Below are 23806 nucleotides of genomic sequence, written 5' to 3'. Positions count from 1 at the left end.
CAACAGGGTCCGGCAGGGTGGCATGCAAGGAGCCGCCGCAGAAGTTGATTGGGGTTCGTTGACGACGGGACCTAGTGTAGTGGGGCTTGCAGCGGGGCGCCCGCCACCTCCAAATCCCGATCCGGAAGCGGGGCGAGCCAGCCTCAACTTGGCTAGCGGTGCGTCATCCATGGGTCGAGTGCGAGATTTGACTGGCGGACAGTCCACCCAGCATGGCTTTCCTCAAGCCATCTCGCCCACGAGGTTCTGTCAATCCCTTTGCGAGTTCCTGTCATCGGAGCACCTGCGAAGTGTACGGAGGTATTCCGTACACGCCGCCGGATGGTCCAGCCGACTAGTATACGTAATTCCTCGATGGGAAATGTCCGGAGCCTGTTCGTGACTGGGCGTGAGTTTTCGTCCGCTCCTCCTGCAGCGGAGAAGCGTCTGATCACTGCGTTCCCGGCCTCCTGACTTCGGCCCAGCCTGGGACTGCACTCGATCGCGTTACTGGCCCGGCAAACAAGAGGGCCAAGCTTGCACTTCTGCCTGCATGTCGCGTCTCGCCTACGGTGTGCTCTGTACGGAATAACTGCGGACAGAGCCCTCTGATTGCGCGAATCGCAGATACTTGTCGCAGAACGCTGTTGTCCCTCTCCAAAGGATGAACGACCAGCACTGCTCACTAACTCTGAAGTCATAATCGGTCAATCCTCGCGCGATCAGCCGTCCGTTGCCCAAGACACAGTTCACCTTCCGGTTCGGTGAGGCTCCAGACCGGGAGCTGTTTCAGATGCTGAGCTAATCTGGCCGGCAAGGTGCTCTGAGCCGTGTCTCAATTAACTGCAGTACGGAGGACCGCGGAAGCTTCTGGCACGGTTCCCCCTTAGGTACTTCCTCTTTCCCCCCCTCCCCCAACCCTGTCTTCAGGCCGTTCCCGGCCATGGCCGAGGTGATAGGATGCCGCCATTAATGGTAAAGATGAGGAGTGTATTCCGTGCATGTACATCCTCCAGCGGCCACCTCATCCTGGATGCGCAAGCCGGAAGGACGCAACCGGGAAAGCAGGGGAGTTCGATGACAACACACAGCCAGCAGCCACTCAGAAATCTCGCTCCGACCACCATCCGGAGGCGGCCGCGGGCATTCCGGCCTCTCCAGGCCCCGTCGCCTTTCCCCAAACCCTCTCTTCGGCGACAAGTTGTCGCGTATGGTGTATTCCGTAGTCTAAACCGCATACGGGGCATACATCATTACCACGCAAAAGGGGGCTGGCAATTGGCTTGATATCCCAGCGAGGTAACGATGCATGAGACCGGACGGAAGTACCAGGATGTCATCTTTGCAGGTGGTGTCACCAATTGGTTGGCTTTGCAACGGGAAAACCAGGGACATTGCAAACCTGACAATAAAGAGACTCGGTTCTCTTGCCTGGGGAAGGCTGGAATCCGTGTCTCGTTGGGTCGCCCGGCTCTTCTGCATTTCAGCTGATGCAACCCACTCCGGCAGTCTGCAATGGAAAGACGCGTAACGCGACAAGCCGAGAATTCGAACGAACTGGCGGTTCGAACGAACTGGCGGTCAAGGACCAAACGTGTCTCCTGCCGCGTCCTTCTTGGATTGGGTGCCTCGTTTTTCGAGGCCGCGCGTTCAGCTCTGCTTGGCCAAACAGGAAGACGAATGCATCAGCGGGCCGGCTGCCACTCGTGAAACAGAGGACGAAAACAGCGCGATCGAGATCCCCGGTCCGATAGGCCAGTGATCGCCGATCGGGGGCCATGCCCTTCCTCCCGCCCCTTTGCATCGCCGCAGTCGGGGAGGAAGCTCGGGGATCCGTGGATCCATGACGCTTTTTACAGTCGACGCGTTTTCGAAGAAGAATCGGTGAATGAACTCAAAGACTGGTTGTTCGCCTGACGATCTCTAGCACAGTACGGATACATTAGCGTACTGTACACTAGTATACACTAGTGTAGACTGCTGCAGTGCCTGCAACTGGTCTTGTTTCTCGAAGTTCCACAAAGCTTAACTCTTCGCGAGCAGCTCCCTTGTTCATCGGCACTTGAGCTGCTGTTGCTGACAGGGGTTGAGACGCTGCGGTGAGCAAGCTTCCCCAGCTGGCCAAGATGCATGTTCTGACATCATGCCCCGGGAAGCCGCAGGCAGCCAGATCTGGCGAGATTATCTGGCAATGGCCAAGCGCGATTCCTCCAGCGCCTGGAGCTACACGTGTGATCTTATTACATCGGTAATCAAACCATCCAAGGAGTGAACAGAGCTTGCGGCGCCGCCTGATTGGCGGCTTGAGACGCGGCGGCATAATCACCAAGCCAGCGAGCGTGGCGGCAAAATGCCATGAGACGATGCCCGAGACCAGACAGACGACAAGCCGCCGCAGCAGTTGCCCTGCCTGCCCGAATGCGGAAGTTCCGCAGATCTGATCGCAGGTTGCCTATATGTCTCCGTCCATGCTGTTAACCTTAGCTGGAATCACATATACCATAGTTAATCTCACCGCGGCTCGTCCCTCCCAATCTCTCAAGCCCGCATGACCAGCGCAGCAACGCATCGTGAGACGGCAAGGGACATAATCCTTACAGAAGACAGGGAGCTATGGTTGCTTTCCTTCGGCTCACATAGGCAACATAGGTAGCAGTCCAACGGCCGGCGAGTCTGGATCAGCACGAGCGTTATTCTTGTTTAGTTCTTACCAGCCGTCTGGACGCAAGCAGAAACGGCCCGAGACCCAATAGCAACGTTGCAGCGACCTGCCAATCTTACAACAATAGGCAGTAAACAGAATGTTGATATCGAAACAAGGAGCCGAGGCCCTGAAACCTCCCACGCACGGAGCCCCGGAAGCCGGCAGACGGACTCGGACTCCACCCGGACTGAAAGCTCCAACACCGAAGGCAAAAGAAAAAGAACCCCTCCCGTTTCCAGGTCGTGCTGTTGCCCACTGTAATGCTTGCCTTTTTAGCCGGCGCGAGTTGAGGAGACCGATCGTGCCGGTTGGACCAGGCGAAGACAAAACCAGACAAAACGGCTGTCTCTGCTACATGGTTGGAACGTCCCCTTGCAGGAGGAGGAGGAGGGAAAGCACTCGCGGCTTTCTGCTCTGTTTGGCGGCGAGTATCATCCTTCTTTTAAAGTTTTTGCTACGGTAGCAGTCAACGCAGTAGACGCGTTCTTCCAGGTTTCTCTCCGTGAGCCGGAATTCCGGGGCCGAATCGCGGCGGTGGGACAGCGGCATGCTGCCGCCGTCGTTCCGGGGAGTGTCTACAATCTGTCTGCTCAGTGGCCAGGACCGGGTGTGATGGTGAGAACAACGGCCGTGTCTCGCCTCGGAATTGCATCATACATTGCCCTTGTTGCTCGGGCAGGATGAGCCAGGAAAGGAGGACTCGTGTCCAGACCTTCTTCAGAGTTGCAACCCCGACTCACATTGCTTCAAGTATCTCTTTGACTTCCGTCTCTACGACGATTTGCGCTGAACGATCAGAATACGAAGTGGCATCACTCTCCGATCACATAGGTACAACCCTCGCTGCCAATCCAGACCTCGTGCACACGCCCGGCATCCACATCAATGCGCTCTCCGACACCGTGCGTCGTCTTCTTTCCCCGCTGCTCCTCGTCGCCGTCCTGCGGGTAGGCGATGGTGAGCTGGCCGCGCAGGATCACGTGGGTGGTGAGGCCGGCGTGGCTGTGCGGAGGGTAGTCTTTCGAGGGTTCGACGGGTTGGTTCCGTTAGCGATGGGACAAGACAGGGAGGCGTTCAGGGTCATAGGGGGTTGCCACTTACAAGCATTGGGGGCGTCGGACCAGGTGAAGACGTGGCTGAAGCCCCAGGAACGGACATCGGCTTCGACTTCCTGTTGGGACTTCATTGTGTTTGGTTGGCTGCTCTGGGGGATGAGCGTTGCCCAATGAATCTTCTCTAAGTTGTGTGTTGTTTTGCACTCGTTGAGTATCGCGGTGAATGAAGAGTTCGGCCGGTGCGGCCGGTGACCGGTGCAGCGGACCAGACCCGGAAATACTGTGTAGACACTCCGGCGGGGTCGCGGGGCCGCTGCGGGGCATGCGGCCCGGGATTCTGCTAGCGCTTCCGCGAGACGGGGCAGCGGCTTCAAGATGGCTTTAACAATGCATTGTTGTTGCGCGAGGCCGAAACCAAGATCCGGCACTGCTCCGACCCCGCGCTCCGGTTCCACGCTCACTCCACTGACTGGGTCAGCAGTCAAATGGCCAGCCGCGTCCGGCCGGCGTTGGTTGAATATTCCCACAGTCCCGCAACGCCAACCCTCCAAATATGCCCAGAAGCCAGATATCATATCTTACAGCCCACGCTGCCTGCCGTGGTATGAACCAACGCATCCATACCGTAGACCTTACGGATCCTCCCGTCTGCCATCCCCATCGGTAACAGCGGCCTGGTGAGCCATTACCAGCGAGGACTGTACATCCCTTCAGAACCCAACTCCCAACAGCCTCAACGCTTCCCGTTCCCCTCAAACTGCCCCTTCTCCTTCTCCTTCTCCACAATCCCCAGCGTCTTCGCAAACCAGGCGGCCACCTCCTGCTCGGCGGCCTCGTCGATCGTGCCGCCCGCGGCGGCCTCGAGGGAGCGGCGCGTGATGCGGCGCAGGTCGTCCATGGTCGAGATGTCGAAGGCCCAGGACACGCCGCCGGCGGCCATGATGGCGAAGCTGATGGTGTTGAGCGTGGCCAGGTTGAGCGCCTCGACGGCGACGAGCGGGTCGCGCCGGCCGGGCGACCCGAGCTGCGCCCGCCCGCCGAACTGGTTCGGCTGGTAGAACTTGAGCTGCGCGGCGAGCTGGTGCCGCGTGATGGCGCGCCGCGAGAGCAGCAGCGACCAGTAGAAGAAGCCGGCGCCGCCGAAGAACAGGCCGAGCTGCCGGAGCGAGCGCTTCGAGAAGAAGTGGTTGGGTTCAGGGGGAGGCTCTTGGGGTAGCGTGGTAGATGGCGGTGCGGGCGTTGGTTCCGGCGGCGGTGGTAGCGCTTGTGTCTGTGCTATTGCTGGAGTTTGTTTGGTGCTGTTGTTGTCACCATCACTTGCTGGCTTGGAAGAGCCGAACAGCCACGAGAGCGAAACCATTGCGACCGGGGGCCGGGGCGGGGCAACGAACGGCAAAAGGAATGAGAGAAGGAAAGGCAGCCTACGTCCGTACACAGCAGGCGTTCCGTCAACGAAGGTGCGCTGGCAGCTGGTGCGTGACAAGGCTCGACGGAAAGGGTTGAGGTCGGAGGAACCCGATGGAGGCCGGCGTTGCTGGACTCAGGGCTGTGACGCCTCGAAGAAGCTTTCGCCAAGCAACTGTCGGGTGGGTCCATTGCGGGACGCTAACCCCAACTTTAGTGTACGGAATACGGATACAGCAGTTACTGCGGGGATCGCTAGGGGAGCGGGCCTTGGCGCAACAGGGGCCCGTCTGCCCCACCACAGCGCCCCTTCCCCATCGACTTGCATCCATTGCTGAATTTGGAAGTCCTGTCTCCCTGCTCTGGCTTCGTTCAATCTCAGACGTCGATTCACCGAACCCAGATATCTATCTCGCCTGACCCTAGCTCAGTAATGGCCAAGGACAAGCGCTCAAAGGCACCGGGGCCGCCCGCGACCGCATCTGCGGCGCCTGCAGCGGTACCTCCGTCCTGGCCGCCGTTCAAACCTGCGCTGCCGGTGGTAGACCTGGCATTGGAGTCACTGGTTCAAGACAAAGTGGTCGTCCTCAGGTCCTTTTTCCCGCGCTCGCTCTGCAAGGATTATGTTTCCTTTCTCCGCGAGCTTCCGCTCGTCACGACCCCCGGCAAGCCCAAGCGCGGCGAGGCGCTGAGGGTGAATGACCGCTACCAGATCGACGACGCCCGGTTTGCCCACCGGCTGTGGACGGAGACGGGGCTGAAGGAGGCGCTTCTCAGCAAGGACGTGGCTCGTCTGTGGTTGGTTCAGCCTGTTATCTACTTCTCAACGTTACGGGTAAACCAAAGTACAGACGCTGAGGGTGGAGCTATTGCAAAGGGGCGGGGAAGTCGTAGGGCTCAATCCCAACATAAGAATCTACCGCTATTCCCCAGGCCAGTTCTTTGACGCACACTGTACGTGTCCAGCCACGCGCGTCTGTTACATCGCCTGGGAGAACCGTTCCTGGCCGTGAGGACCAACCTAAAGCTGCCCACCAGACGACGACTCGAACAACGTCACCCTCAAACCTGAGACGGGCCCAGCGCTGCCCGCGCGAACAACCTGGACTTTGCTCCTCTATCTGACATCCTCAGCCGACGGCTGGTACGTCCTATCCCCGGTCACACCACACCACACTGCACCAGACCAGCTCCCACCTCCTTTCCCGCCCCTGAGGAGAAACCCCATCATCACTGGACAACACCCACAACCAGGCCACCATTTTCCCCCCTTTCTCAGACCATTGAGGAAGGGAGCAACATAACTAACCAAACTCACCCCGCCCCTCGCCCCTGCCGGGGGCACGGGGGGGCACCGCTCGTCCGCACCCTCCAGCATCGGCGGCGAAACAGTCTTCTACCCGCACGACCGGCGCTCCGCCGCCGAGGCGATCGCCGTGTCGCCCGAGACGGGCATGCTGCTGCTGCACAAGCACGGCCACGACTGCATGCTGGTGAGTTTTTCCATTTTCCTTGGGTCTATCTTGAGTTTTCTTCTTCCTTGGATTCTATTAATTGGCAGAAACGCTGTTCCCTCCCTCCCCGCTCCTCCTGCCCTTGCCTTGCCTCTTGTTCTGAGAGGCACTGAATGGGGCTATGGACGGGGATGGGATGGGGATGGGGATGGGGATGCAGGCTTGTTTGGAGAGGATGTCGACCTACTGACGCGCATGTTGGCAGCACGAAGCGAGGGAGGTGACCGCCGGGGAGAAGTGGGTTATCAGGACGGATTTGTGCGTAAGGAGGTGATGAACGGCGGCCGCCGCCACGATTCTTCTGACAAGGACTGGGGAAGAGACCCCGTTAAAGGAATCCGCGTCCCCAAGGGGCGAGAACAAACATTTCTGGCTGAGAAGGCACCAAGGCGCGACGCTCGTCCGTTCCTATGACTGGGGCAAACTGCAAGGACGAGGTAGAAACTCATCGGTGGGATTCAGTTCGCCGTGCGGCCTATCGTAGCTGTCTGGTTGCTAGCCTCCCAGATGCAACGTGCTCTGCCGTGCCGTGCCATGCTGAATCCAATGCACAAAGATGCAGCCGAATTCCCAGCAGATCGCTCCTCCATCGCAGATCTCAACTCCGTGCGAGTGACTGAAGGAAGGAATGGGCAAGACGACTCTCCTCGCCATGCCCACCCACCGCAGAATCACGCCCACCCTGCTCCCCCGCCCCCGTCCCGTCTCTCGCCATGCTATGTTCACAATAGTCAAACATCCAACCCACCCGTACTGCTGCCATATCGTTGTAACCCCCGTCCCAATATCAGTGTCTTATCCGCGGAGAACCATCCCCAGCAACCACCCCTTCAACCCCCTCAACCACCAACCCCCAAACCCCGAAACACCCCCCGTCTCACCGCAAAATTGCCCGCCATCACGCAAACCGCGCAGCCGCCCGCTCCAGCGCCGTCTCGGTCTCAATCTCGACGACCTCCTCTTCGTACTCCGCTTCCTCGCCCGACTCAATTGTCCCAGCTTCGTCCTTACTCTCTTCCTCTTTGCCACTGGCAGCAGGTGTCAGTGAAGAGCCTGTACGATTCTGGATCTGACCACCACCGTCACCACCACCGTCACCGTCACCGTGGCTGTGGCTGTGGCTGTGGCGGAGGCTCTGACTCGGGTTCTGGCTAAGCGTAGAAGAGCCCCATACGGCTGGTGAGCGGCCCCACGGTTTGTAGAGCGCCGGCTTGTGATTGAGAGAGCTCGCGGAGGTATAGGTACTGCTGAAGGTAGTTGGCAGGCGGATGTATTCAAGCGGCGGGAACTCCGTCGCTTCGGCTTGCGGTGCAAGGGCAGAGAGGGCTTGGTACCGGCTTGTTTGGGCATGAGCCGTGATTACTTTCTTGCCCGACTCACGCTGGAAGGGCGCTTCCTCCTGAGGCTCGGCGTCGTCCTTTCCAACGCCTGCCGTTGATTGAGCCTCTTCGGTGGTTTTCTCTTGCTGATTGGTTGTCTCTGTCTGCGAATCCAGCTGCTGGGCGGCAATCCGGTCCGGGGTGAGGCATGGGGACCATTCGGACTGTGTATCTGTGTCCGACGACAGGAGGTCAGGGACGGGGGAGTCGCCGCCCTTTACGACCGTTTTCAGAGGCAAAGCCCATTGCTTGTTGACAGTCATCTCCTGGGCAGCAGATGTGGTAGACGAAGAAGAGGCGGCGGTGCTGTCTTCGCAGTCCAAGACTGTGCCCGCGTCCACAAGAACCGGAAAGTCGTTACGATGCTTCCCGTTCGTCGGTAAGTCCTCAGAAAACTTCTTCTCTGATGCCTCCTCAGAGTCCGAGTCAGGCGGTGAGCCAGAACCCACTACGCCATCACCACAGTCAAAGTCCTCCTCCCTCTCATCATCGTGCCGGAATAAATGCAGGATCTCCCCGCGGTGAATGAACTGCCCGTCACTCGTGCGTGTGTATTCCATCGCCGCCAGGTCAACCTCCGCATCCGACGGCTGCGATATTCCGCAGCTGCCTTTGAGTTTTGGTTGTTTGGCCGATGCCGCCGGGCGGGCCACAAAGTCGTTCAGACTAGACAGCCTCTCGGCGCCAATGGCAATGCGGCCCAGCTCGTTCGGAAACAGCCACGGGAAGCTGATCAGCGGCATGGAGCGCGCCGAGATCCGCCGCAAGCCTACCGTCCCGTCGGGAAGCACGTGCGGCTGGCGGGCTTCGTAGAGCGCGATGCGTGTCTCCTCCCACGTAACGCGGTACATGGCGGCAGCAAATTCTAGGCGGTCGAAGTGATGCTCCTCTGCTACCTTCAGACACAGATCTCGGAACTGCTTCTTGAGGCCGGCTGCCTCGCGGCCGACCTTTTCCTGCACCTTGTAGTCGGTGCCGACCCTGGGCTTGGACAGTACAAAGGCCGTCCAGACCTCGAACTCGGTCCGGATCTCGAGCTGGCCCATGATCCTGCGCATGGCGATGTCGTACTGGGTCTTGATCTTTCGGGCCTCCTTGAGAATATTGCTACCTAGCGGGTGGAACCGCGAGAGAATGCGGTCGTCGAACGGCAGCTTGTAATTGTCACTGTTGTCAAACACTACCCTGTCCACCATGTCGTAGAGCTTGCCCAAGACGCTAGTCGAGTGGTAGGACTTGCTCTTGGGCTTCTCCATGAAATGGGGGTACTTGCGGGGATCAAGCTTCTTGTTCCACTCGGCGGGAACGCCCGTCTTGACGTAGTCGACCGCGGTTGAATGCAATTCAGCGAGTTGAAGACCTGTCACAGCGTAATCAGTTTCTATTGAAAGCGAGGGGAAAGGTGGAGATACGCTATAGTCTTACATTTCCGGTGCTTCGCGCCCTCGACTTCGTAGTCGGCCGTGGCGAGGTGGGCATGTGCGATCAGCGGCAGCCTGTCGTTCTTCATGAACAGAACGAAGAAAGTTGCTAAGCTCTTAGCCGTCGACGCTCTCGGTTCGGTCAGCGACTTGGGCGCGCTATAGTTCATGGGCGGATGGCTCCATTCGGGCGGGATCAGTTTCGGGTCCCAAATCACGAAGAAGTCGTCTCCATCCAGGTCGCCACCTGAACACATGCTCGGTATGTCCCTGTCCCCACTGAGCGGGAAGACCACGACATCTCGAAGGTGCCGCAGCTGGGGGAGGTCCACGGCCTCTACCACGCGGATGTCGCCGGGGTGCAGTGAGGGATTCCGCCCAACAAGGCAGAGGCCAGTGATGACCTTGTAAGCGCCTCGATCTCTGGGATCGGGAACTTGCAGGAAGATCTGCGGCAGATGATGCTGCGCAATCTTCTTGCGGCCTTCGGTGGCCTTTGAGTGGCCTCTGAGAGACCCCGTCTCATCCACGCAGCCAAGCACAAAAGCGCCCTGGTCCACGATAAGTCGTGCTTTCTCTTTAAGACCTTTGATGGACCATGATCTCCAGAGTTGAAGGAGGGTTCGGACAAAAGGCTCTTGCGTATGCATGAAACCGTTCAACACCATCCTCGCGATGGTGGTGCTCGTCATGTTCTCGTCCACATAGGAGCTGAGCAGCTCGACAGCCTTGTCCTTGTCTGTCATGGCGGCATCGTAATTGGAAATTTGCTCGTCCATCATGCTAGTAAAGACGTCGTCGGGGACCCCAAGGCACGATAGGATCAAAATGGTCTGTCTGTTCAGTGTTGCGCACGAGAACTGTGAACACCGGATGATCTCCAAGCCGTTGTACTCGGCGGAAAACTTCTCCTGAGACGGCCGGATGTGGACTTCCATGCCTTTGGCGTCAGGCCAAGTCACCAGCACGCCCTTGCAGCCGCCCATGCGGAACTGAAATGCCGACGGGGGAGGATAGATCTTCCAGTCCTGGGATACAAGGGAGGCCAGGACCATGGAGATTTTCCCGACCCCGTCGGTGAAGCAGAAGCCGCCCTTCTCCACGTCCGGGATCTTGACTATCCAGGGAGACGAGATGCATCGCAGGAGGCGCGTAGTCGAGAAGCACTGACCCAGGCGGGCAGCGAGTTTGGCTACGGTAGAGATGTGGCTGAAGTTCCCCATCCACTGGCGTATCGTATCGCAGGTGATGTCCGGGTAGCCTTCCGCCTGGCAGAAAAAGAAAGCCCCGTTCTCTCGGATTTGCGAGTTCCCGAAGGCGAGAAACTTCCAGTGCCACCTGCCCATGCGAATCCCCTGCATCATGACCCGGTACACGCGCGTGTAGAGTTCGTCATCTCGATCGACTTCACAGGCCCTGATACGTCCCTCCAACAACTCGTCAGTGAACTGGACGCGGATGAAGTGGTCCTGGACCTGCTTGTAGCGGCGGACGATGCGGTTGGTGGTCTCGACGGTGGGGGTGTTGAAGTAGATTCGCGTCGGAGTGACGATCACCTTGCGAACCAGGGCGCAATAGTCGGGGATGTGAAGGGTGGTCGGATAGTAGGTCAAGGCGCCTGGATCCTTGAGCAGCTCCAAGGGGTTGTAGATGGTCTCTCCCTTGTCCGCAGCGTACTCAAGGATCAGTCGGGCTCGGTTGGGACCGAGCTCAAGCAGCTTCTCGAGGAAGTCGCGCTGAATATTGTACTCGCACAGAATCTCATGCGAGATACAGACTTCCAATTGGTATCGGACATCAAAGGGCAGGGAGATCTTTCCCGTGGGGGAGAGGAGCGCCAGGTCGTTATTCCACGGAGAGGCTGTTTCGGTCGACGCTCCAGCAGGCGGATCGTCCAACAGCTCCCAGAGCTTTGCACTCTTGCTTTCGACTTGAGCGAAGCTGGCGTCGAGATGCGTATGGATATTCCAGTCGTGGAGGTGCGTCTGGATCGCCGACCACATCTCCTCCGCGGGCTGATCTAGATCAATCCAGTAGGTGGTCCAACGGCCAAGGTCGATAATGTTTGGCTCTTCATCAAGCGACACCGCCTTGGCTCTGGGGTTCTGGGACTGGAGTTTGATTTCCACGGCTCTCTGCCAGAGCTCGTCTTCTCCCCAGACCAACCGGTCGGCCCAGGCGTGCCCATCTGGGTCCATGTGTTTCCTGCGGACCAGCGGAGGATCAACAACGGAGATAACCAGGGCTGAGCGTTCCTTGCCGGTGGTGATCCGATGGATGCTTCGGATGATGGAGAACTTAATATCGATGCGGTAGCACTGCTGCTCACAATGGACGAGGAGCGGGAAATGGATTACCAGCCGCTTTCGTCTAAAATCGGCCGTGAACTTCAGTTCGAACTCGCCGCTCAGTCCCAAGACTTCTTTCTTGCGCATGAAGGTGGTGGGCTGGGTCAGGAGACCGAAGGTCAGCTTGTTGGGCTTGAGAACCAGCAAAGCCGGGCACGAGTTCCCAAGGGGTGTTGTCAGCATGGGCTCATCGGGGTATTGCTTCGGGAACTCAACACGAGTTCGGGACACGGTTCCTCCAATACCGAGTCGACATTCGCCTTGTTGGAAGAAGCTCAGGTCGGTCGGAGGAGGTTCAAAGCGGACCTTGGCAGATCGCACGCCGCCCCTCGAGACATCGTCAAGCTCAACCCACACAACCTTGCCGAATTGCTCAAAGAACTGTCTGATGTCCCACGGCGTGGCCTTCGGGGGCACGCCCCTGATGATCACAGTAGCGCTCTTTTGGGTGCTCCATGCTGGTGGAACAACGGCTGCCGGCTGTGATGCGAAGAACGAGCGAGACCCTTGGGGGTTGTTGATCCTGGAGGGGGGAGCACCACTCGGTACCTGTCTGAATGGCCGCGGAGCCGGCCCGGGTTCTCGACGTAGGGGGACTGTGCCGCCGTTTCGGCTTCGATCTCCGGACGCAGGGCGGGCATCGGTTCTCTGGAGGTGCGCCTTGAGGCGCCCATTCTCTGCGCCTTTCAGTAGGAGCTGCTGGTAGTTCCCACCAAAAGGCTCTGTCATTGTCTCCGAGGCACAAGATGAAAATTTCTGAGAGAGCAAGCTGGAAATGCTTTGTGGAGCTTGGAGTCGGCGGCCCAGCTGACCGATGTACCGGCGACAGCCCGGGTTGGGTGTTGGCTATGGGATGTGAGAGGGGTTAAGGACCGGCAATGGAGCCTGTTAGGAAAGGAAAGATGAGGGGCCGCAAAAGAAAACCTGATCCGTGCCAGCGAGCAGATGGTGAAAGGGATGCAGGTAGGTTGAGAGAAGATGGAGGCAAGGCGGCTTTTCAGGAATGAATTGCGCACCCGGTGATAGAGCCCCAGCCGGCTACGAAACCGGCAATGATGCTGGAGATGGGGAAAGTGTTTCGAGCTTAAACAGGCATCAGGCAGAGGAGGAACGTTGGAACCCCGTGGAGTGCAAGAAATCGCCTTCTTGAACGATGAAGCGGGGAGAACTTCGCCGGGAAGGAAGGAGCTAATGGCAGCGGTTCTCTCTAGGCAGAAGTTGAATGCCGCGGTGAAGTGAACCGCCAAGGTGAGATCTCTGTTGGCTGTGTGGTAAGCAAGCGCCGTGACGGAACTCATTGAAGCTGGTCGGCGGTTCTAGTCCAAATTTTCCCGCTGTATCTGGAAAGAGGAGAGGAATTGTCAAACCGATCGACCGAGCGGTATTGAACCATGGGAGGGAGGGGAGAGTAGGTGGACTGAATTACCAAACCTGAATTCTTTTCTGGCCCTGCTCTGAGGAGAGCGTTAAGCGTTGCAATGCTTGGTTGGGTTAAGGTTGACCGCAGCGCAGGTAAGGTTGAATGCTTGTTTGCGTACTGGCCGAGCACTGGTCTGTTGCATAGGCAAACAGGAAAGTGCGGCGCTCTGCTCTCCGGGACTGTTCCTGTCTTCGAGCAATGCTGATTGACGGGAGCCTCTTGACCAGAGTCTACAGTTGCCGAAACTGCTTGGATCTTCTAGCCCAGAAGCGCTGCAGCTTTCGAGGCGTTCACTTCACTCAGCTTGCTTGTTGGGTTGGAACCCAGACTGAGCCTTGGTAGCTTTCTCGCAGGGAACATTGAGCCTCCGAACGGCTCATATTGAGAGTACCGGAAAGGTGTCTTGGACCACCCAAATACTCGCCTGTCCTCATGGTCACTATCTCATGCAGCGATACAACACATGGGCATTGGGTGGAAGTTGCACACCTCCTTCTTTGCATTGTCCAACGTAATGTTTTGTTCGATATAAGCCAGCATAACGTTTTGTTCGATATAAACCAGCAGCGAGCATTTCCAAGCCGAATAATCCTAGAACGTGGGCTCCCAACCAACCAATGCAGTGCAAGTACCCCTAGAATTAGTAGCAGTGAATGATCACGACCCAAGTGAAAGACCGAGATTGCTGGCCCCCGTCCTCTGATGTTTCGTTGTTGCTGCTTGGCCTCGTCCGGGGTCGCTCGCTCGGCCATGCACGCTCCATGCCCATCCCACATGCTCGCCAGTGATGCTGTTGCCATGATGCTCCATATGTGGTTGCCCGATGCTGTGTAGATGCTCTCATGCAGAGTTGTGTTGCTGCCCTGAATGCCAGGGCCCGCCCTGTTGTCCCTTCATCCTTGCCGATCAAAGATCTTGCCGGGATTCCTAGATATTCCGTATTAGCCAACCACTTTTGACACGTCATCCGAGTAGGGGGAGGGGAGGGGAAGAAGGGGGAGTGAATCGGCCACCAACATTATCCAGTGTGGATCCAATGCAGACTTGATAGCTTTCTGCAGAAATGTCAGCAGCTTGCAATCAAATACCAATGTTTGGACTTCTCTTGTGCGACTGACCATGACTCCCAACGTATCGTGTCCAACCTCCCAGACAAGTGACTCCTTCTTGCCCCAGCCGATCGAATGCTCGCCAGTGCAGGTGCCCTCCATCTCCAGCGCCCTCTTAACCATGTTCTTCACACATGCTTCGACCCTGTCCCTCTCAGCCTTGTCCCGTCCGTTGTAGATGATGCTCTCGTGGAAGTTGCCGTCCCCAATGTGGCCGAGGATGCTGGCAAACAGGCCCAGGTCGTCCATCTCTTTCTTGCTAACCTCAATGATGTCGGCTAGCCTGCTGAAAGGCACTGCCACATCGGTACTCCCTGTTTAATCGGTTAACTGCGTCCGTGCAAATGCATGTTGGCATGAGGAACACTAACAAACTTCTTCCCCCTCCTTGCGCAAGGCGAGCATGGACCAGAGAGACTCTTTTCGGGCGGACCAAAGAAGCTTTTGTTCCCTCTCGTCCTTGGCAAACTCAAAGTTGCTCCCCTTGTTGGCCTTGGTGATCTTTTGCACGAGGCGGATCTGCTCTTTCACGCCAGCTTTGGTGCCTGAGAACTTGAAAAAGAGTGTCGGCATCTCCTTCCAGACCCTCGGTGCAGTTGCGCCTCCCATGTTGACAACCTTCATCTGGACCTCATCCATGATCTCCATCGCCGCCACGGGAATGCCCCTCTGCATCACCTCGGTGGCAGCAGCCGCAGCGTCCCGAATTGAGGGGAACGTCACAACGGCCACGGAGACCTCCTCCGGGATGACGGCGAGTTTGAGCGTCGCCTCCGTCACCAGCCCCAGGGTGCCTTCGGAACCAACAAATAGGCCGTTGAGATTGTAGCCGGCTGAAGACTTGCGAGGCCGCCGTCTCGTCTTGATGACGGTGCCGTCGGCCAGAACGACCGTCAGGTTGATGACCCAGTCCTTCATCGTTCCGTACTTGACCGCGTTAGTACCCGAGCAGTTGGTTCCGATCATACCGCCAATCTTGGCACTCGGGCCTAACGACGGATGTCAGCGTGGGACTTGTGCGATATACCGGGCACCTTGCGAGGTCCCATGGGCTGCACGCACCAGGGTCAATGGGGAAGAACAGGCCACTGCCCATCTTGGCGAGCTGCTCGTTGAGGTCCTGCCAACCGATGCTCGGTTGCACCACAACGTCCATGTCGTCCTTGTTCAACTGAACTATCTTGTCCATGTAGGCAAAGTCGACGCTGATGCCGCCGAAGGGCGCCGAGAAGTTCCCCTCGAGACTCGAGCCGCCCGAGTAGGGGATGATCGGCACGCGGTACTTGTGGCAAATGCGCGCGATGGTGGACACTTGCTCCGTTGAGCGTGGATAGGCCACTGCAACAGGCAACCCTTCTGGGTTCGTGGTTGACCACTCCGAATATCCATGGGCGTGCAGGTCGTCGGGATCAGTAGAGATGATATCTTCGCCCTCGATTTCTTGCCGGATCTCCCGGAGAGCCTGTGGTTATCCGACAGAAGCCGCGGCAGTCAGTCGGGGATGCTCGGCAAGCCCTGCGGCATCCGGCCAAACATACCTGTTCCATCTCACGCATGCTCGCATATCGCGATGCCGGGAATGCGCCATCAAGCAGAAAAGCACCGGGAAACCCCCGGTGTTGGAATTCGGACACACTCCATCCCAGGAAGCTGGCCACTGCGGCAACAGAGAGGACACTCGACAGGGACCAAGTTGCTGAGGAAGCCCGAGCGCTCTGGCCGCTGCCGGCGCCGGGACCGGCGCGCCGGGCCGATGAAGTGGCGAAAGGTTGCCGGCCGGCGGCGCAGGGTTTGTCGAGAGCGGTCAGGGACCGGCGGAGCGGCCGCCCCGCCCTGAGGAGCCGGGTTGCCGACATGCAGGATAAGAGCCGCAGGACGTGCGCGGCACAAGCTTGTGTCCTGCTTGGCTGGGCAAATCGCAACGGTGCAGCGTTCGTGATGGGGCTCTCTCAGCCCAGGGCCGCCTTTTCGCTGCACAGAAGCTTGAACACGGACTTGAAGGAAGAGATCGCTGAGCTGCTGAAAGCGACGGCACGGTGGCGATCCCAGGGATCCCAGCAAGGCAGCTCGCGATCAGACTAACGCTAGTAACCGCTCTGACTTGAGCCGACGGATACCCACTCTCTCTTGGCCGACACCCCGTAATAGCTAATCCATCCGCCAACGAGAGAGGGAGACAGAGACGGCTTGATTCCAAGGTCGACCCACCCGAGGTAGGATCGGAGGCTCCGAGAGGGTCTGGAGGAGAGGAGAAACAAAATCAGGAAGCTGGAGGCTACGGGCGCCGCGAGACCATAGTGGGCGATACAGCTTGTATCAAACTACCATTAGGTAGTTCAAGAAACCTCGTGAGCGCCCGATGGAGTAGGTGCGGCGGGAGGTAGGTCGTCAGAGCACGACCGGAGAGGTAGGCATCGTCTCTTTTATAAGAAGACTCGTAGTTTCCACTTTAGGCCTGGGATGCAGGACCGGTGGAGCAGCACGCGACCCAATCAAACACTTGACAAAACGAACGGAAGGCGAATTGAGTGAGGCTTTGAGGTCGGGTTCGTCTCCGGGGGGGCGCACTTGTGCCCCGGCGGGATGGAATTCATCAGAGCAGAAAAGGGGGGAGCCAGTGGGTGGCGGCAGGGGGGAATCCATCCCTAAGGAAGTTAGGTGTGTACATACTTATTCCATTCATACTGCATACAATACCGATGGACACCCCACATGCCCAGTCGAGGACAAGAGCACGAGAGTCGAGAACATCCAAGCCCGACTGTGTCTGGACGAAGTACGCATGGGTGGGTGTGGTTTCAGAAAGCGGAAGCGGGCGTAATTAGCGCACCCATCTGGCATATTTTAAGCGGCCGCCGGTGGAGGGGAAAGGGACCCAGAACGACCAGCTGTTAGCGTTCAACAGGTGGGCTGTGAAGGACATGGCAGGAGCGTTTCACACGTAGTTACCACACACAACAATGAGGATGACGCAGAATTGGGGGAAATTGGGCTCAAATGAGCTGTTGGTGCAGCAGCTCTGATGAATTTTCTGTTGCCAGCAGCCCCGGGCTGTAAGAAGCAAAGGATTTGCCCATGCAATTCGATTCTGGTGGTCATCCACATAATTTAGCTTACCAAGTAGTTATTATTCTGGCGGCCGTATTAAGTCAGCCGTTAGCCCTGTGAAGCAACCCCAAATTAGATTGTGCGGTGAATCAGCCCCCGAGCTGGTGGGAGGTCATCTCGCACCGTCTGACCGCCCAGTTCGGGCTCAAGCCACGCGACCATCGTGCAGAGTCGCCCGCCGTCCTAACTACGCTAGGTGTACAAAGTAACTGGCCTGCACGCGCTCCTCAAGAGGACGGCTCGCCGGAGGCAGTCTTGCGCCTAGGAGCCCACATCGAGTTCCAAGTTTCCCCAAGACCGGATTCCAGTGTGGTTCAGGTCAGGCACCTCGGTCTTCGGATGTTCTGGAAAACGTCGAACCCAGCCAAGAAAACCGACACCCTGAAGCTTTGGAAACAAGGACTCGGGTTCTGCGGCTGGCGAGCCGGGCTACAGATCTTGGTTTCGCGGCATGCCGAGTGGCTGTTTCGGATGTCAATCTGCGGGGGAAGGTCATGGGATTGAGTCCGTGTAAGTCGATGGGTCACAGCCGACTTTCCACACACAGTACGGATTAAGCTGCACGCAGTCCAAACAACGAGAGGCACCTAGTGTATTTCATTGTTACGACACAAGCCCTCCATCCCCACCTCGATCTTTTGCTCTGGGTGGCGACCCGGTGAACGGTGCTCCTGTTGATCAGCTGATCATAGACCGTTCCGACGGCCATCAGCGTCCTGCCCAGCCTGCCCGACAAGACGGGACTCGGATCGAACGAAGTACAAGAGTTACTCGGACAGGAGTTGACAATTCACTTGGTGCCTGTTAGTTAACCCGAAAGGGCAGGCCGGTGGTGCCCCATTTGGGTCAGCGTGGTGCCAAGCCCAAATCACAGATGCACAACACAGACCCAGCTTTCTGAGGAGGATGAAAGAGACACAAGGTGCCCTCGCATTCTTCGCCCACGTCAATTGATGATGAGGGCGGGAAGGAGGCCAGGCACAGAAAGGCCTGACGACGGGAACTTCGCCAACGTCTCACCACCCGCGCTGCGCAATGCATCTCGGCCTGAAAAGAGCCTCTGTGAGACTGGCAATCTCCATGTAATGTTATCGTGCGACCCGATTACAACTAACGTTACCCCATAACTAAACCAGAATTACATCTATGACTGACAAGGGTCGACGTTAAAGAGGTCCCGCCAAGCCTAATTTCGGCCAATTGTCGGCAATGTTTTTACAACGTTATTACGTAGCCCCGATCGCCAAGGCGTTTGCACTATCACCAAGGCGTTTGCTCTATCGCCAAGGGTTAGTTCGCTAGGGGTGCGGGGGGCGGCGCCAGCCCCCCGCTAGTTAGGGTTTAGGTTAAGGTTAGGATGCGGGTTATAGTTAGGGTACAGGTTATCCTTGTTTTCTTTTTTTTTTTCGATTTGGTTGAGGTTTCGTAGAGTTGTTGTTGCGAGTCTTTGCGATTTTGTTATTGTCAATGTTGCTCTGTTGCTCGAAGTCGTAGCGGCCCCGTTCACCCTTGGCGATTTGTAATTACTTGTACGCGGCAGTCTCCGAAATTAGTCTTGGCGGGACCTCTTTAACGACGACCCTGACAAGGAGGTTGTGTGGCTGGCCTATGTGCGGATGTGCGCTACATTAACCCCACGCTCTTGGGCTGCATGGACGGAGAATTTTTCACGATGCGCTGTCCGATTACGTTGGAAACGTTTTCCCCCTCCTCAGGACAGCGATCCGCGCAAGCTGCAACTGCAAGGCACGAACGAACCCTGCATCGCGATTTCGGCCGCATCGTCGAGAGAGGAGGTGTTGCTGTGGTTGTCGGCCGTTGTGAACGTTTTCTCGTTACTTCCATTGTCACCCCACGCTATTGTCTCTGGAAACCCCCGCGATGATCCCTCGACTCTTCAGCTCGTTTATTCCCGCCCTCACCTCCTCGGCAAAAGCAAAAGGCAAAGAGTCGAGATGGGTTCTGGATGTGAGGAGCGCCGCCCCTCCATCCTAAGTGGTCACTCCGGCCCCCTCGATCAGCGACACAACCCCTGGCTGCAACGGAATCGCCGAAATGTGGCAGTCATTGAGCCCGAGGTGGGTCAACCACGCAGCCGCGGTCGAAGGGATGCGCATGCTGGGCTTAAAGAAGCGTAGTTTAATGGGCTCAAAGTGGCGTGTGCAGTCTCGAGCGATCCATTCGCCAGTGACCCGTGTAAGTCTCGAGCTCTGAGGCCGAACTCCGTCATACGCACCTAGGTACCTAGGTTGGTCTTCTGTTAAACTTGTTTGACTTTGATAGACGAGAAACTTCCTCCCGTCCTCCCGCAGTTACCGCCATTTTTCGCAGCAAGCGCCCTCATTTTCGGCAACTCAAAAGCTGGCAGGGCGATACTTGTTAGGGGAGGGGACAGGCATCGGCTGTTCCCATCCATCAGCCTTCGAACTCTGAAGACAAGATCTTGGGCTTCCCGATCAAGCAGGCTTGAGTATTCCGTCCACGTATCAGTGGACACTACACTACTGTGTAAAACCAGCCACAGCAGGGGGGCCCCTTCGCAAGCTCTTCCCGCCACATGCCCGCCTTGTCACGAGACGTGGACCCCGGTAAGCGGTCTGCCGAAGACCCGGTGAGCGGTTTCGGAAGCAAGACCGAGCAGGCATGGATCCAAACAAAGTCCAAAGCAACTTTAACACGTCCAACGCAGAGGAACACACCTTAGCCAACAATTTGCCGACGTCTTACTTAGTAAACGCATACACTACACAGCCAGCAACTCCACCGGTCGATGCTCCGATGGTTGCACTGGTCAGACGACGACCTGCCCTTTTCGCACTTCCTACGTAGTGCTATTACCAAATCGCAACGCAAACCACCAATTGCCGTCGGCTCTGCTATGTCTGTCTCTCCGCAGGACTCTCTGCGGGAACACAAACAACCCCGCAAAACCGGGCACTTACACTAAGGAGTATTCCGTACACTATTCCATACACTCCAAAGAACGAAACAGAGCCTTGCCGTTTCCTCATCAAGACTCCACGACTGCGAGACGCATTGCCAAGTTTCCAACCCAGTTTCGGCACCCGCCCAGGCATGGATACTGGCACCCTCCGTCACCACTTCCCGACCCACCATGAGTGTGTGCTGAGCGTCCATGTCTGACATGACCGGCCCACCGCCTCTTCCCTGGCCACGCGGCGCCTCTCGTTCACTGCTCGCTTGTGTTAAGTGAGTGGCAACCCGGCCCAACCCAGCTTCTCCAGCACAACGCCTGTGTGACAGCCCAGTTTCTAGCCAACTTTCTTTCGCGTCGCGGGGCTGGAGGTTTCCAGCTTCCCTCCCGACCCATTGCCCAGATCCTGGTCCTGGAAGACTATTATGTACATTATGTAGTGTATTCCGTACATGCGCAGTAACGTAATGGTGTCGTGTAGTGTACACTAGCTCGGTAGGGCGGTCCCAAAGAGCAGGTAGCGAGCAAGGGGGCTTCTTCCAAAAAAAGAAAACAAGCAAGTAACGAGCGAAAGGCAGGAAACAAAACCAGGAGACACCGCCACGTAACTACCGGCATGAATGTCGCCGCCAAACCATAGTGAAACTACCTGAAGTTACTGTGAAGCCTCGTACATATTGTACTGAGTGCACATGTACCACATGGACGTCAAAATGGCCACGGTGCAAGAAGAGCAACTTGCGCCAACTCAGGGGCCGACGAATCTACACTACATCCGCACACACACATCGAGAGAGACATACACCCTCTGTACACTACACAGTAAGCCACAAGAACACGGATACATGGGAGAAGACACGCCAGCGGGCGGTGACCAACACCAACAAGCCAAATGTCAATCAACATCTGTCTCAGATGTCCGGCGGGTTCGGCGCCTGGTGGCGGTAATTAAGGTGCACCAGTTCCATGAGGTCGTCAACTAACTAGCGGTGATGCTCTGCGGTGATGCTCTGTGGTGAGGTGGTGCTTGGCAGTGGTGCTTGGCGGTGGCGGCTGCGCTCATTTTCTGTTCCTTCCCACCTATCCCGTTGTCCGGGTTATGGCTAAAGAGGTCCCGCCAAGACTAATTTCGGAGACTGCCGCTTACAAGTATTTACAATCGCCACGGGGTGAGCGGGGCCACGACGGGGCCGCGACAACTTCGAGCAACATCAACAACGAACAATCGCAAAGACTCGTTGCAACAACTTTACGAAACCTCAACCAAATCGAAAAAAAAGAAAATGAAGTTAACCCTCACCCTAACCTTGACCCTCACCCTAACCATAACCCTTACCCTAACCAGCGGGGGGCTGGCGCCGCCCCCCGCACCCCCGGCGAACTAACCCGTGGCTAACCCGTGGCGATAGTGCAAACCCCTTGGCGATAGCGAAAACGCCTTGGCGATCGGGGTTGCGTAAAAACGTTGTAAAAACATTGCCGACAATTGGCCGAAATTAGTCTTGGCGGGACCTCTTTAGCCATCAGCGTTGTCCGCGCCTCCCTCGTGCTGTGGCTGTCTGTCTGACAATGCGGCAGACGATTCGCTGCATGTTGGCCAACAAACTGTTGTCGTGCGTTGAGAGAGACGGGCGGCGAGAGATCGGGCTGTCCCGCCTCTTTCCCCTTGTCCCGCCTCTTTCCCCTGGCATCGGGGAGGACGTCGGGCGTCAAGGGCGGCTCTGCCCTCTGCCCACTGCTGCCAGAGGCTAGCCCCATAGTATACATTGGCGCGGGATGCGATGTGGCACACAAGAGCCTCACCGCCTCAGCCAGCGAGGTGCTTGAGGAAAGAGGGCCAGCCAAACGGCGCCGAGCGACCACGGTCCAGAACGCTAAGCTAAGAAAAAGCACGTCTCCCGGAACCGGACATGCAAGGAACAACCGGGGAAAGAACAAAAGGCAAGTCTCAATGCGGACGGGCAGTTGAGTATTCGGGTCAATTCCTAACCCGGGTATACCTGTTAGCAAGAGGGCCATCTTGCCGAGCCTAAACTAAAAGTGACACCCGGTACTCCATCCAGCATGCTTTTGTAAGATCAGCAACCCATTGCCCTGCCCGAAAATCCATAGTAACCCGCATTTAGTGACCAGCCAGAGCGTGCGCCCGTCTCCGGTCGCGCTCCTCGGCGATGGTGAGCTTGACACCCCTGCCCTTGGGCAGGGAAATCCAGGGCTTCTCGCTGCCGATGACGAAGACGTTGCTCTCACGGGTGGCGAACGTGTTGTCAATGGCATCCTTGAGGTGGACGATGCCGAAGCCACCGTCGTGGCGCTCACGGTGGGTGATGACGCCGACACGGCCCATGTTACGACCACCGGTGACCATGGCAATGGCGCCAGTGTCGAACTTGATGAAGTCGGTAATCTTGCCCGTCTCCAGGTCGATCTTGACGGTGTCGTTCACCTTGATCAGCGGGTCGGGGTAGCGGATGCTGCCGAGATATCGTTAGCAAACGGGGGGAAGCTGTGACATACCAACCGTAGAGATCCCCGCTTCGAGCGCCGTCTCGCCGTGCGAGATCCGGCGGTCCAGCCAAAGCTTGGTCCAACGGCTGACAGATGTCGAAAGAACTTACGTTCTCGCATCATGCGTAACCAAGAATGGCACACCACCACGGCCGAGCTGAACGCGCTTGACCTTGCCCAGCTTGTACTTGGCCTCCTCATCCTGAATGCGGTGGACGGTGAAGCGGCCCTTGGTGTCGTAGACGAGGCGGAAGTTCTCGCCCGTCTTCTCGATCGTGATGACGTCCATGAAGCCGGCCGGGTAGGTGATGTCGGTGCGGACCTTGCCGTCGACCTTGACGAGGCGCTGCATCAGGATGGCCTTGGTCTCGCGGTAGTTGAGCGCATACTTGAGGCGGTTGCGGACGAAGACGATCAGCGGCATGCAGTCGCGGAGCTTGTGCGGACCAGGAGACGGCCGAGGGGCGTAGGCGCCCGACAGCTTATCGAGAAGCCAGTGCGAGGGCGCACTAAGGCGCTTCTGGTGCTTCTTCCTGTTCCCCATGGGTCAGCATCTCGAGGTTCCAACTTCTCGAATCGCGTGGGCTGGGAACCCGCGATTGCATGGTTCTGCACCACAAAGAGACGGCAGGCTAAGCTTTCAATCGGGAAAAGCAGCCTGCCGAAGTGAAAGGAAGTAAAGAATCTCTCAAGTCAAATCACTTACGGTCCTCTACCCATCTTGACTCGCTGTCGGTGTCAATGTGCCGGTCGATGGGAAAGCGAAAGGGATGCTCGCAAAGTGGAAGCGCGGGTAAATCAGCCTGAAAATTGGTTTTGTGCCTCGAAAGCCCTAGCGCACTTGGTGGGTCCGCAAGGCGGTGGAAGGGCAAAAATAATTGATGGTCTGTGCGTAAAGCGGGATACCTACATTAAAGGGTTA

The 23806-nt window shown here is 57.4% G+C and overlaps 6 protein-coding genes across 6 annotated transcripts; 1 reads left to right on the top strand and 5 right to left on the bottom strand.

Annotated features, from left to right (window-relative positions):
- Positions 1-3431: 3431 nt before the first annotated feature.
- Positions 3432-4392, bottom strand: THITE_2111839 (uncharacterized protein). Its single transcript, XM_003651429.1, has 2 exons — positions 3785-4392; positions 3432-3701 (listed from the first exon to the last, which is right to left on the bottom strand). Exons 1-2 carry the CDS (start codon positions 3867-3869, stop codon positions 3496-3498), a joined length of 291 nt encoding a protein of 96 aa, XP_003651477.1. The 5' UTR covers positions 3870-4392; the 3' UTR covers positions 3432-3495.
- Positions 4393-5296, bottom strand: THITE_2111837 (uncharacterized protein). Its single transcript, XM_003651428.1, has one exon. The coding sequence runs from the start codon at positions 5096-5098 to the stop codon at positions 4472-4474; it is 627 nt and encodes a 208-aa protein (XP_003651476.1). The 5' UTR covers positions 5099-5296; the 3' UTR covers positions 4393-4471.
- A 220-nt stretch (positions 5297-5516) lies between these two features.
- On the top strand, positions 5517-6483 carry THITE_2111836 (uncharacterized protein). Its single transcript, XM_003651427.1, has 3 exons — positions 5517-5940; positions 6020-6096; positions 6181-6483. Exons 1-3 carry the CDS (start codon positions 5576-5578, stop codon positions 6444-6446), a joined length of 708 nt encoding a protein of 235 aa, XP_003651475.1. The 5' UTR covers positions 5517-5575; the 3' UTR covers positions 6447-6483.
- A 1071-nt stretch (positions 6484-7554) lies between these two features.
- On the bottom strand, positions 7555-12533 carry THITE_2048877 (uncharacterized protein; the record flags this gene model as incomplete). The annotated part of the gene is made up of 3 exons (XM_003651426.1): positions 7555-7641; positions 8020-9395; positions 9461-12533. The coding sequence occupies 3 exons, from the start codon at positions 12531-12533 to the stop codon at positions 7555-7557; spliced, it is 4536 nt and encodes a 1511-aa protein (XP_003651474.1).
- A 1424-nt stretch (positions 12534-13957) lies between these two features.
- Positions 13958-16455, bottom strand: THITE_2111834 (uncharacterized protein). The gene is made up of 6 exons (XM_003651425.1): positions 15872-16455; positions 15396-15795; positions 14705-15322; positions 14343-14647; positions 14242-14279; positions 13958-14151 (listed from the first exon to the last, which is right to left on the bottom strand). The coding sequence occupies exons 1-6, from the start codon at positions 16187-16189 to the stop codon at positions 14118-14120; spliced, it is 1713 nt and encodes a 570-aa protein (XP_003651473.1). The 5' UTR covers positions 16190-16455; the 3' UTR covers positions 13958-14117.
- Positions 16456-22286: 5831 nt separating this feature from the next.
- On the bottom strand, positions 22287-23726 carry THITE_2111827 (40S ribosomal protein S4). The gene is made up of 4 exons (XM_003651424.1): positions 23591-23726; positions 22995-23417; positions 22497-22850; positions 22287-22443 (listed from the first exon to the last, which is right to left on the bottom strand). Exons 1-3 carry the CDS (start codon positions 23602-23604, stop codon positions 22499-22501), a joined length of 789 nt encoding a protein of 262 aa, XP_003651472.1. The 5' UTR covers positions 23605-23726; the 3' UTR covers positions 22287-22443; positions 22497-22498.
- Positions 23727-23806: the final 80 nt, after the last annotated feature.

The sequence above is a fragment of the Thermothielavioides terrestris genome, chromosome 2 (genome assembly GCF_000226115.1).
Source record: "Thermothielavioides terrestris NRRL 8126 chromosome 2, complete sequence".
Taxonomy (NCBI): domain Eukaryota; kingdom Fungi; phylum Ascomycota; class Sordariomycetes; order Sordariales; family Chaetomiaceae; genus Thermothielavioides; species Thermothielavioides terrestris.
Note: the sequence above shows the minus strand (reverse complement) of the source record. Positions and strands in the feature narration are given on the sequence as shown.